We start from the raw sequence: 14110 nt of genomic DNA on the forward strand, positions 1-14110 counted from the left end.
GGAGTTCCCATAAGACTACCAGCCGATTTCTCAAAAGAAACCTTACAGACAAGAAAGAGCTGGCAAGAAGTATTCAAAGTCAGAAAATGCAAGAATCTACACCCAAGATGACTCTATCCAGCGAAGCTATTATTTAGAATCGAAGGGCAGATAAAGTGCTCCCCAGATAAGGTCAAATTAAAGGAGTTCATCATCACCAAGCAGTTATTATATGAAATGTTAAAGGGACTTAGCTAAGAAAAAGATGAAGATCAGAAACTATGAACAGTAAAATGACAACAAACTCACAATTATCAACAACTGAATCTAAAAACAAAAACAAAAGCAAACTAACTAGAACAGGAAAAGAATCACAGAAATGGAGATCACATGGAGGGTTATCAGCAGGGAGGGAGTGGGGAGAGAATGGGAAAAAGGTACAGGGAATAAGGAGCATAATTGGTAGGAACAAAATAGATGGAGAAGCTCAGAACAGTATAGGAAATGGAGAAGCCTAAGAACTTACATGTACGACCCATGGACATGAACTAAGTGGGGGGGAATGTTGAAGTGGGATGCAAGGCTGAGGGGAATAAAGGGAAGAATAAAATGGGACAACTGTAATAGCATAATCAATAAAATAGACTTAAAATAAATTGTTAAGAGTGTTACATAGCCAATATATCTCCTAGGGCTAGGGAAACAAAGGAATAAACTAATGGGACAACATCAAATTAAAAATCTACGTAGCAAAACAAACCATCAACAAAATGAAAATGGAACACACTGTATGGGAGGACATATTCACCAATGACACATCTGAACTTCTACAACTCAATACCAGGAAGGCAAACAACCCAATTAAATAATGGACAAAGGACCTGAATAGACACTTCCCCAAAGCGGACACACAGATGGCCAACAGACAGGTAAAATATGCTCAGCGTTACTAATCATCAGAGAGATGCAAATTATAATCACAACGACATATCACCACACACCTGCCAGAATGTCTACTATCAATAAATTAACAAACAGCAAGTGCTGGCGAGGATGTGGAGAAAAGGGAACCCTAATACACTGTTGGTGGGAATGCCAATTGGTGCAGCCACTGTGGAAAACAGTATGGAGTTTCCTCAAAAAAACTAAAAATGGAGCATTTTGACCCAGCAATCCCACTTCTAAAAATATATCCTAAGAATCCCAAAACACCAATCAGAAAGAATATATACACCCTTATGCTGACAGCAGCATTATTTACAATAGCCGCAATCTGGAAATAGCTGGTGTCCACTTACACAGTGGTGCATTTACCCTTTGCAACAGCATGGATGGACCTGGAGAACATTATGCTGAGTGAAATAAGCCAGGCAGAGAAAGACAAATACCATATGATCTCACTAATATGAGGAATCTAATGAACAAAATAAGCTGACACATGAAATAAAACCAGAGGCAGGGACACTCGGAACAGACTGACAGGTCTTCGAGGGCAGGGGGAGCAGGGGGAGGACTGGGAAAGATCAGCTCAGGGGCACAGAAGACCATGTGGCAAAGGCGGGGGGAGGGCGAGGCCTGAGGGGAGGGGGACGGAGGGAAGGAAATGGGAGTGTATCTGCAATAGTGTCAACAATAAAACACATTGTGAGGAGTGTGATTCAAAAGTAGAAAGTTGTCTTTGTAGGTAGGTAAACTCGGGGGGGGGGGGAAGAGTGCCAGTTGGAATGTCCTGGGGGAAAATCAGGAGATTACAGTCCTCATCAGCTATTAATTCCAAGGATCCTAAATGCCCTACTATGCTACTCCATTTTGGGAGCCCAACCTTTGACCTTCTTTGGGCTTCTGGCATCCGACCCAGCATGGTGACAATGACTTAAGAAAGAAGGCGAATGGAGCTCACTGTTCTGAAGGACACTCAGCAGCAGGAGGGGAGGTGGGGAGGGACCCATGACAGCAGAGCGGACTTGCTCTTGCAGGTGGGCAGAGAGCAGAATCTTTCAGAGATCCAGTAATAGCTGAAAGGCCCCATCAAGCCAAACCCAGCCCAAAGCTGCTAATACCAAGGCTTCATCTGCAGAGGCCCCACCACAGCCGGTGGTTTGGGAAGAGCTCCACTTTCAAAATGAGGTTCAGATGTTATTTTCTAAATCCATAGTCTAGTGCATTCAAATAGAAACTGTAGTGGAATTTCGGCATCTCTCTCTCTCTCTCTCTCTCTCTCTCTCTCTCTCTGAGGCCTGAAAGGGATGAAATTTAAACTTAGTGGCTTTGGAGGCCAAATCCCAAGATGTTCATCTTTGTTTGCAATTTCTAAGGAGAAAAGATATACAAACCTTTTATGGCATATGGTGAGTCAAGGCAATCTGAAGTAGAAATTGTATAAACTGATCAGCGCAAGTATTAATTTTCACTGAGTAGGTGTTTCCGCTGGGCCCAACCATAGGACTCTAACTAACAGTGTGAATAGACACCAAGTCAAGAGAGCAAGGAGAGGAGGGGGTGGGATGATGGAAAAGCAAAATGGAAATGGCTTTGTTCTAGGATTGCGACATCCTCGCTCCCAACCCCCCAGAAGTTTATTATTATCTTCTGAAGTTACAGAATGTGCTCCAGAGAAAGAAGACTTCTCAAAACCTACCTTGAGAGCAGACTTATCCCTAAGCCTCAGAGTGACTGCCTAGAAATACATGGCCTCACTAGCTGATTACTTTATATAGCTTCGGTGGGGAATCAATGCTCAGTCAAGCTTTTGGGTTGCAGCCCAGGGACTACAACTAGCAGAATCAAAACCCCTGACTGCTTCCCTGGGACTGAGGTGGGTTAGGCAGGGACCCTGGCCTCAGGAGGGGTCTCTTCCTAGCCTGGAATGTGAGGGCCCAGCTCCTGAGGCCCATGTCCACCCACTGAAGGTCACTGGAAAGCCTCTTCAGGGACAAGAATTTCCAAGCAGAGTTAGGTTTGTCCAAGGTCAAAACAGAATAGGCATTTAAGAATTTAAAACATAAATAAAACACTGGGATATGAACAAAGTTGTCTAACCCATGAACAGGAACTCCAATTAGCTCGAAAAGTGAGCTTAGCCTCCACAAGAGTAGATAGACACGTGAATTTTTACATTTTTTTTTAAATTTAATGATTTTAGAGACAAAGAGAGAGGAAAGGTGAGAGAAAAACATCAGTTTGTTGTTCTACTTATTTATGCATTCATTGGTTGATTCTTACATGTGACCTAACGGTGATCAAACCCACAACCTTGGTTGTATCAGGATGACGCTGTAACCACCTGGGCTACCCAGCCAGGGCAAAATTTTTTAAGCTCATCCTTTGAAAAGGTATCATTTTACCTGAGGTAATTCCTTTCTTTCCACAGCTTAGCAGAATAAATACGACTGCTGCTCCTCATCCCAATTCTTGCCTGTCGCTTCTTTGCTTTGCAAAACCATAAGCCTCAACTGTTTAGCTCATATTTTTATATCTCTCCAAGAACTGGTTCATAAAGACAGGCCTGGAGTTCATTAAAATTATTGCCTCATAGTTATCGGTAATTCTTAAGTCTTACTTAGAGCTAGTAAATAGAATTAAGATGAATAATGGACTTAGAATATTGCCTTTAGACATTTTGGAATACAATGTGTTTCAAAACATTTCCATTTTGGGCCCTTGGGAGGTACAGTGATAATTCTTTTCTAGGCTCTAAAATACAAAGACTCAAATTGTGTGAGTGTGTTTACCAGGTCAAACATGAGACAATTTTTAGTTTCATGAACTTTGGGGTTGGGTAATAAGGTCTGTGATCACCAATCTTCTGCTTGGGATGAAAAACAGGATTCATTATTTAATCCTGGGGTAAAATGTCTAAACAAATGGAAATTTTATCTGTCTTTTTTGTGCAAATCCCTTTGGACTGGGACCATCTCTGCTGAAAGCAGTCACTTAAATGCTAAGCACGTGGGGGGCACCCGAGAAACACCAGCTCACTTTCCTCGCCCGGGAGCCGCCCGCCCCCTCACAGGCCAGGTCACACTCAGTGCTGCTTTGGAGAAGTGAACCGCTCATCACACAACCCTGGCTCCTACTAAAAATCACTGAACTGTGCATTTTACGCGGGGGGTTTGTGTGTTATATGAATTCTCTCTCAGTGAAGTTGTCAAATACAGTTAATCATAAAGAAATTTTCAATATAAAAAATTTTAAAAATAGGAAAGAACCCCATAAATCTTGTCTGAATTAAAGCAAAAAGATTATTTTTGACTCATCAAATTGGCAAAGCCATTTTGGTTTCGGTTAGTGTTGTGTTTTCGTGCTCACTAGGCCCTGGTGTGATGGTCACTCTCATCTGCTAACAACGGGAAATGAATTGGTATGAAGTCTCTGCGGGGGACAACCCGGCCACATGTATCAAGAGCTTAAATGAATTCATAGAATTCATATCCTCTGACACAATAATTTCTCCTCTACGACTCTAACCTAAGGAAACAACCAGAGATGTTATTTAAAAATCTAAGTAAAGGACATTCATTCATTGCAGCATAGTTAGAAATGCAAACTGAGGGGAAAAGCCTATAGAATTGCTTAAATCACGGCACACTCAAAGAGCCACTCTCAAAGAGCATTTCATGGCACGGGGAAATGCTGACAATATAAGATAAAGTTAAAAAACAGGATACAAACTGTGTTTATAATATGATCTCGACTGTCGAAAACTGAGGTGAGAAGAAATACAGCAACATATTAATAGCAGTTATATCTGCTGGATAGAACCATGGATCATTTACATTTTCTTCCCCATACTTTTTTATCTGCCAACTTTTTCCTGTTGAGTGTCTATATATCATTATGTAACCAGACAAAACAAATACTGGAGCTATCCCTGAAAATCAATACACGGGGAGGATGCAATTCTCAGCACAAGAGCTGTATTTGAATTAGTTAGTAGCTCTAGTAGCTTCTTTAATATCCACTTCAGAAGCATTTCATTGCACTGCTTAGAGGCATGCTGCCCACAACTTTCTTTCCTCCTCTCTGGGGAGCTTTCCTACACAGGTCTTCTGGTTATTTAATTCTTTTCTATTCTTGAGGTCTCGAACCATCCCGTTGGGTACATATTTTTAAGGAAAGACCAGACTTTAAATTAAAAAAATCATACATGTCAATGTACTTTCCTCCTGGGCCAGAGAAACCCAAAGCCAAAGAGGGGCCTCATTCCTATGGCCAAGGGCTGGGCTCACTGCTCATTGACCGCTGCCTCTCTGCTCCAAATCCCCTCTGTTTCTGCTCTTGGGTTCTGAGCCCACAGCCACTGCACTGTGTCTACCTGGCACCACCCCCTCCCGTCACCTCTGGGGTGACTTTGTTCCTCCATCTATTATTCCCTCTCTCACAAGCCTAAGAGACTTAGAGGTTTACCTAAAATTTCTTTTTACTCTCAACTCATTACTAACTCTCACTGATTTTTTTTTTTTAATCTTCACCAGAAGACATTTTCATTTGCTTTTTTAGAGGGAGAGAGGGGAATGGAGAGAAAGAAACATCAATGCAAGAGAAGCATCTATTGGTTGCCTTCCTATGCACCCAGACTGGGGATCCGCACCAGGACTGAGGATCGTGCACGCCAGCACATGGATTGGGGGTGAACCCGCAACCCAGGTATACGCCTTGGCTGGGAATTGAACCCACAACCTTGTGGTTACAGGATGATGCTCTAACCTCCTAGCCACACCAGCCATGGATGATTCTACTTCTAATAGCATGTTCATCCCATGCCACTACCTTAACAATGTCCACATTCTCTTAATCTTCTCATTCCTCTCTTCAAAAACCTTTCTGGCTCAGAGGTAAAGTCTGGAGCATCCAAGACCTTCAAGGCCCCATGACACATCTCCAACCCGATCTTCATCTGCTCCCTCTCCTCCTGTCCCACCCTTCCGCCCACCCAGCACTCCCACACGCAGACCACTCCTGTGTCCCTGGCTTCCTCCTGGGTCTCTGTTTACTTGGACTCTGCTACACTTCCTTTCAGACTCATCTCAAGTGGCTCCTCCCAGAAGCTGTCTCTGCTACTCCATCCTGCCTCTGCCCCATCTGAATTTCTCCACTCTTTGGGGGCATGCCCATATCACTTTGTGAGGTAAGGAGCTTGTGGCATTTATGTGCATACCTCTCACTAACATTGGCCTGGGCCGTGTAGACTAACTTCATCACAGAGCCTTGCTGATGCTGATACCACTGAACTGTTCACTCAATTGAAGTAATCTCTAGTAACTCTACACTTTTCTATTGTATACACTAAGAAACATATGTCTTCCACCCACTTCAGAAAACCACATCTACTAGTTCAAACTTGGTTTGACCAAGGAAAAAACAAAGTGACAGTAGACTAAAGTTAATACTTGCCTCTTGCACCACGGAAAAGAACTCTGTAGTATTTTTCTAATCGCTTGGCCATGTAGTTGGCATTTAAAATAGCAATTTCCGTAGCTTGTTTTAGGCCTTTGCCTCCCATCATCTGCAACAAAGGGGAAAAGAGCCATCAACCATGGAACAGGTAAACCCAGTGGGCACTAAACAAAGACACCCCTGAGAAATCCCCCACAGAGGAAGTCAGCCCACCACCACTCTGTAAGTTGCAGATGAATGGGAAATACTAACAAAAACATCTGTCAGTCCTCCCTAAGCCTAAAATAATTTTTGGTTTTCTTCTTTGAACAGTAATCTCACATTTCTTATTATAATAACAAAGCCTAAAGCAGGGCAAAATTGACTGCTGACTATCGTGCTCATCTGAAAAGGAAAAAGAATTAGTTTTAGGTTAAAGTCATTTAGGGGAGTTTTTGTTTGTTTACTGTGAATTTGAGATGTCTTGATAATTACCAAGAATCTCATGGGATCTTGGCCAAAATCCCCACTGAATCAATTTTGTATGGTTTGTCTTCCAACTGTCAACAGTCAAGGCCATTGAACAAGTGCTTGGTTCAGTCGTACCCTTTTCTGGTGATTCGGAAGTCTCTGTGATTATACGGGGTGAACATCATCACCAGTAAAAGCTTAAAGTCAAGACTGCACAATTTTTATTGCCTACTTTCTCCCCTGAATACATCATGTACGATGGAAGCTTGATACGTATTAAATACAAAACTAATGTAAAGCACATGAGAAAGCATCAGATAAAATATCAGGCACACTGAAGTCCAAAGTAAGGAGAGAATACATTTTGCCAGGTTGGTCAAAGAAAGGTTCCTAGAATAAGAGTTAGAACTTGAGTGGAAACTTAAAAATGGGTAGAATTTGGATAGATGAGAAAGTGGAGTTACTCCAGGTGAGAAAAATGGCAAAAAAGCAAGGTGTAGAAGGGAAGGCACGTGGCTGCAGTCTGGGAGTTACTGTAGAGCATGGTGAATTGTGACCACCTCTTGCAAGCCTCAAACCTTCGCTAGGAAGGACTTGGCCTTGGTTCTGCCAGCCACTGGCTCTCGAGTTGTGCATCAGAGTTAGAGCAGCCTGATGGCCCAAGCTCTACCCCACATATGCTGAATTTGATTCTCTCTGCAGCCTAGGCATGTGAATTTTGGGAGAATCCCCTAAGGATTCCACATAGGCTAGTGAGACCCAGTGGCAACGGCAAAGGGAAACAAGGAGTGGATCTGGGCCCTTGGGGGAGAGAGCAGTCTTGTAGGGAGTATCCAAGATGGACTGAAGCTTGGTGAGGAAAGATAGTTCTCCGGGTGATATGTAACAACAGCCTGAAAATAAGAAAGGGCCCAACGGCAAAGGGGTGTCTGAAACCCTATTTCATTTACAATACTTCACTTTTAAACTGAGGCTCTGTCTGGTGTTCCTGGCCTATGGCCAAATCAGCCTGGGGCATTTGTTTTCAATATGTGGGAAATCATCTCCAACCCAAATAGGTCCGTAACAAATAACCCAGGTTTACAGGACCTTGGCACCAAAAGGAAACTGGGAATTATATTGTTTGCAAAGGAGCAGGCCTTTACTGTGACTGTTTTGGTTGTAGGTATTTGCAAAACAACTTGAGGATCATTTTAGAAAGCAGGTTTTAGCCTCTGAAGTACAGAATTGTTGTTCCAGCTTCCTGGAAAGCTTTCTCTAAGTATCATAAATGCCACACTGCTTAAGAATAACAGGCAGCCCCAGAGAGTCATCCGGCATGATTTGCATAGCTGGGTTTGGGGTTTTGTTTCATCAGAAGCCACCCTTCCTTTAAGGAGGGAAGCCAGTGTGGGAAGGCTGCTCTCATCAGCGGCCAAGCAAGTGTTCCTATCCAATGCACAGCCTTGTCAGCCCAGCAGACAGGCGGGCCAGCGCGAACAAGAGCTGTGTAAACTCTGGCCCTCGTGTTTTTTAGAGAAACACATAGGAAGGAAGCCTGTTCCCTGACAGTCTAATTACCCCTGAGAGTACAGTTCCACAGGCTGTAAAGGCAAAGGGTTTTGGGAAACCACCACATAAATGAATTTCTGCTACGTCTCATCTTATCCTCCATGCTTCCAAGAAATACAAAGCGAGAAGAGACGGATTTCTAAAATTTATCCCAGGATCTCAACCAAGTGTAATAATTAGTATGCACGCTGTTTTTTCACTTGCAAGAGGAGGTACAAATCCTACAGGAAACCAAATGACGTGGCCAGAACATCCACATGACTCATAGAACTTAACTCTGTCTGGAAAAATATGTCTGGTGTGTTAACTTCTCTGACGTTAAACCCACTATGAGAACCCAAAGGAAATAGCATAATGAGGACAAGATAAAATGAATTTCAGCTGAACTCTGTAGGAAGGTTTCATCCATCCGAAATCATCAGCAGTCTTCACTAACCACATCTCAGATCATGGACTTTTTACTTTTTTTTTTTAAAGATTTTATTTATTTTTAGAGAAAGGAGAATGGAGGGAGAAAGAAAGGGGGAGAATCATCAATGTGTGGTTGCCTCTCGCACGCCCCTACTGCGTTCCTGGCCCGCAACCGAGGCCTGTGCCCGAACTGGGAATCCAACCAATGACCCTTTGGTTCACAAGCTGGCACTCAATGCACTGAGCCACACCAGCCAGGGTGACTTTTTACATTTTTAAGTTAAGAAGGAAGTCTGTGATCTCAGTTCCCCACCAACACATTCACAACCCCCACCCCCACCCCGCCACCTAACACACACCCACAGGTCTCACCTTAATATAAGCCCATGAGATGGGCAAGATAGAACTGGAACCCCACGGGGCTGCGCTGACAGTACCCACGGGCCGGGCATCCTCATCTGCCTTTACCGAAATGATAGGATGATCAGGAAGAAAAGGGGCAAGATGCTTCTTCCTGTAGTTTTTAAACACAAATTCAGAAGATGAAAAAAGACCCAGTCCAACTGAACAGGTAAGTGTTGGGCCCTCTCAGGAAGCTCTGTTCCTAACAGAGGAACTCTGCCAGTGGAAGGAGCTGACATCAACGAACAGGCAGCTGTTCAGGAAGTGCTCCTTCCTTCCTCCTTCACTGAAAGTGTGGCTCACCCAAGAACTGTGGCAGAGGATTTAACAGAGGCAGGCAGCCATGAGGCAGCCTGCAGAGCCACGCGCTCCCCAGGATGTGGGGACTTCCAGCCCCACACCCGACACCCCACAGTTTCCCGAGGCATCTAAGGGATTCAGACGAGTGCTGCTGAGAAGAAGCCCATGCGGCTGCACAGCAGAGGCCTGCATGTGAACATTATTCACCCCACTTCCCCGGAGCTGAGGTACTGGGGCTCTTCCACTTACAGTAAATAAAAATCATCAAAAAGGAAAGCGGAGAAAAGGGGGCCAGGATCCCAGCAACCCTGGAGACTGGCCCCTTTGGCACATTTTTTGAAGACTGAAGCTCAGGATATGGCTACTCAGCCTCATTTTCATAAGATGATTCAATTTCACAGTGTAAAAAGACATAAGAGCTACAGTGTATTCCTTTGGTCTTATTCTGACTTCATCCAATTATTTCCAGTAATAAGTTTTGTTTCCTTCTTACTTATCTCAGATCTAATAAGAATTGAGGCTACAAAGTGTTTAACACCTCATATCCTATTAATTTGGGGGAAAGGGGAATAAGAACATTTAAGTTTCACTCTCTTAGCAAATTTCAATTATATAATAATATTGGGTTAGCCAAAAAGTTTTTAGTTTTTTCTGTATAATAGCTCTGGTTGTGCTTAGTTGTCTTTAACTAACAAACATTTGAAACAATTTTGTTAGATTGTATTGTGACAGCTGTCATATCAGTGTGCATTTAAAAAAAAAATTATCACCCTGGCTGGTGTAGCTCTGTGGATTGAGTCCTCGCCTGTGAACCAAAGGGTCACTGGTTTGATTCCCATCCAGGGCACATGCCTGGGTTGCAGGCCAGGTCCCCCGTAGGGGGCATGTGGGAGGCAACCACATATTGATGTTTCTCTCCCACTCTCTCACTCCCTTCCCCTTTGTCTAAAAAAATAAATAAATAAAATACTTAAAAAATAAATAAAATCTGCATTAAAAAAATTTACCAAGTTGGTGAATTTTTGTGCAGCCATTTTAATATTGAAGATGGAAGAAGATATGCAACATTTTTGGCATATTATGCTTTATTGTTTTGAGAAAGTTAAAAAATACAACTGAAAGAAACAAAGGTTTACACAGTGTATGGAGAAGGTGCTGTAACTGATGGAATGTGTCAAAAGTGGTTTGTGAAGTTTCTTGGTACTATTGACATTCTGGTCAAATAATTCTTTGCTGTGGGGCTGCCTTATGCACTGAGAGATATTTAGCAGCTCCCCTGGCCTCTACCCACTAGAAGCCAATAGTGAGAGATAGCCAACATATTCTAAATATCCAAATCAATAAAGTTATTGGTGAAAATGAAAAATGTGTTTGTTATTTTATGGAAAAAACTAAACGAGCTTTTTGGCCAATGCAATACAGTGTTATCACACTGCAGTCACCATATTATACATTGGGTCCTCAGACCTGACTCCTCTTACAGCTGAAAGTTTGTACCTTCTAACCAACCTCTCTCTACCCCTCAACCTACCCTGCCCCACAGCTCCTGGCAGCCACTTTTTTTTACTGAGTTCTGTTGTTGTTGTTGTCGAAGTTAGATAATTCACGTGCAGTGTAACCATCAGCTAATTTTAAAGAGAAAGAAAAAAAAGCTGTTTGGAAGCCTAAGTCTGAAAAGCACTTCCAGCTGCTAATATGCCAGTTCTGATCTATGACACTAGTAAAGCTCCCTCTTCATTACTGTTAATAAATGTGTCCGCTCTGAGAATGAACGGGAGCTTACTGGGGCCAAACACTGCAGTTAATAAGATTTAATTTTGGTCCTCTTTGGACATACCCTAAAAACATCCCTTTCACTGCTCCTCCCCAGTCCCTATAGGCACACCGCTTAGGAAGGTGACCTCAACACTTGAAGACCTCAGTGGGAATAACAGCGAGTTTGGCCCTCCTCTCATTCTCAGCCTCCAAAGCCAAGCTGAAAGCAGCGGCCCAGAACTCACACTCCGATGGGCCCCATGCCAGGGCCGCCACCTCCGTGGGGAATGCAGAAGGTCTTGTGAAGATTTAGGTGTGAGACATCAGACCCAAAGTCTCCAGGACGGCAGATTCCCACCTACCCCAAAAGGAAAGAGCCAAAAGCAAAAGTCAAGAACTTGAAAGGGTGCTGTGGAGAGGCAGCCATGCTGTTTGCCGCGCCCCTCCCCCAGAGGAAAGGCCGGCAGAGCTATTCACAGACATATCCTCAATACTGGCCAAGTTCTGCAGGCAAAGCCTGGCATTCCATAGGCGGCGTGGCTTGTGGTTTCTGTGGAAACAGCAACTGACCATTTAACCTAATTTAGATTCTAAAATACAGATTTGAATATATAGTCAATTCCTAATTACCCACCCCGAGAGCGAGGAAAGAAAGTGCCTCAGCACAAGAATGGAGAGTTTGAAACAGGCCACCACGCCCCCCCATCCCCGGCCCCGCCCGGGGCAGTTCTATCTCCCCCTAAACGGCTGGTTTCAGGAGCCCTGTTAGAACGGGACTGAGGGCTTCCCATGAGGATGCGGAGCCCAGGGAAAGGGAAGCTGACAGTTTTCCTGAGGCCACCCTGATGCCAAGGACAACATTCAACAGATGTCCTAGGCACTTTGGCATTAGGGCTGATTTTGAATATAGTCAAAGATAAAGAATGTATTTATGCTATCGACGCTATAAACAGTCCCTGGACCACACTTACACAGCGAATCAGAAAGAAGCAAAAAAAAAAAAAAAAAAAAAAAAAAAAGAAAGGGAAAAAAAAGGTAGAGTCGGAAATAGTAAAACAAACAAAAAATGAGAAATAAATTAAGAAGAGTCTCAAAGAGATAATAACACGCCTCTGCTCCAATGGCTCCCTGTAACATTCACTCAGAGGCGCACATGACACAGACCACCCACCACAGCACCCCCTTCCCCCCATAATCAGAATCTGCCCTTCAGGACAGGACTGTTCAGCTGTTTCATACTGATGAAGCTGAAGCCAGGTTAATGGCAGATCAACATTCACCTGTGGCCAGAAATGGGCTCTGAATTCCCTCAGGAAGGCAGCCAGGCGAACTTCTTGCCGATACACACGCAGAGGGATCACACCCCTGACAAGCTAAGGGCATTCAGTTCATTCCCTGTTTCCTTTTAACCTCCTTGCCTCCCCCCAGAATCCCCCATCACCTTGTTTAGGATCTGTAAACTCAGTGAAAATGGGCTACTTTCTTTGAAATTGGCAATAAAGTTAGCCTCAATTCTGAATTCAGTGTCATGCTTTAAGGCAACTGTCAACAAGTGAGAGAAAAAACATTTTTTTCACTTAACAGTTTTCTCAGAGAGCCCATCTCATGTTGCCCACCTGAGCGTTCATATTTGCCCCGTCTAGGTAGACCTGGCCCCCATGTTGGTGAATCAGATCACACACATCGCTGATGTTCTCTTCAAACACCCCATTTGTGGATGGGTATGTAATCATGATCGCTGCCAGGTGCTCCTTGTGTTTATCCACCTGTGGGATAGAAAAGGGCACATGGACACAAAGAAGGAGACGTTCTTTCTGGGTCAAACCCTTGCTTTTTATTTTAAAGGATTAAGAAAGATGAAGTCTTAGTCTTTTCACTTCTGAAACTGTCTCAGGGTATAACAACAATGAAAGATCCACAGCCATTGCTCCCTTCATTAGGCATTCCAAAGAAATAACTAGATCCCTGCAGACCAGATCTCTCCGATCTAGACCAAAAAGACTGTTAGGGTGTTTCAGATATTTTGGGCTCAACTCTCCTAAGTGGTTTTCCTTTGATTCAAGTCATCTCAGGAATTATTTCAGATCTTTTTGATTCCAGGCGTGTCTATTCTCACAGCTAATCCCCCCTGCTCATCTTGCCATATCCACCCTTATTCCCTTTCCCTCCTGTTCTGCTGAAGTTAGAATTCCAACAAGGACTGTTCCTGCTCTGATTAAAATAAAATATTTATATATACACCTATATATGTTTTATGTATACCTATATATATCTTCATATGTATTTTATTATATACATATAATTTCCCTCATTTTACTTTTTGACAGAAGGCAAGCATATATAAAAACAAGCATATAAAGACATTCATTTTTCTGGCCAGCAAATCAGAGAGGGCTTGTGAAAAAAATTTTTTTTAAATGTTTTAAGGTCATAACTTATATTGGAGAGACTTAATAGTTACAACTACTGGCCCAGAATATTTGTCAGTAAAAACTTTGTGAGTTGAGGCAACTGGAATAGAATAAACATGATTTAAAAAAAAAAAAAACTTTGTGAAGTGATGGGAGAGGGGAGGCGGATGAGAGAGATGAGCACAGTGTTGCGTATTTTCGGTTTCCCTTTGAAATCAGTTACTTGAAGTTCCCAGACTCCATGCCTAATAACCCTGACAAAATCACATTGCTATTCAACTGATTTCCTTCTCTCTTAAGATGCAGCCTCCAGTCCACCAGTGGAAAGCAGATACGGTTGCTAGGCAACCTCTTCCTGGAGGTTGGGAGGTTGGGAGTGGGGGTTGGTGTTTCAGGAAGGAGGGTGGAATGCCTCCGGAAATTCATCAGGTTATGGCTGGGATGGCCACAGATAT

General features: G+C 43.2%; 1 protein-coding gene across 2 annotated transcripts in view; it reads right to left on the reverse strand.

Moving 5' to 3' along the window:
• GLDC (glycine decarboxylase) overlaps window positions 1–14110 on the reverse strand; it is an 82825-nt gene that overhangs the window by 9297 nt on the left and 59418 nt on the right. The window contains exons 18-21 of one of the 2 annotated variants that reach the window (XM_054583125.1): window positions 12861–13010; window positions 11490–11602; window positions 9160–9301; window positions 6373–6484 (exon numbers count right to left, since the gene is read on the reverse strand). In XM_054583125.1, coding sequence (XP_054439100.1) covers window positions 6373–6484; window positions 9160–9301; window positions 11490–11602; window positions 12861–13010 — 517 coding nt within the window. The remainder of the gene's footprint in view (window positions 1–6372; window positions 6485–9159; window positions 9302–11489; window positions 11603–12860; window positions 13011–14110) is intronic. The other variant, XM_054583126.1, reaches the window with a different exon arrangement.

Source organism: Pteronotus mesoamericanus, unplaced genomic scaffold (genome assembly GCF_021234165.1).
Source record: "Pteronotus mesoamericanus isolate MK-2021 breed Mesoamerican mustached bat unplaced genomic scaffold, CSHL_Meso_final contig_73, whole genome shotgun sequence".
NCBI lineage: Eukaryota > Metazoa > Chordata > Mammalia > Chiroptera > Mormoopidae > Pteronotus > Pteronotus mesoamericanus.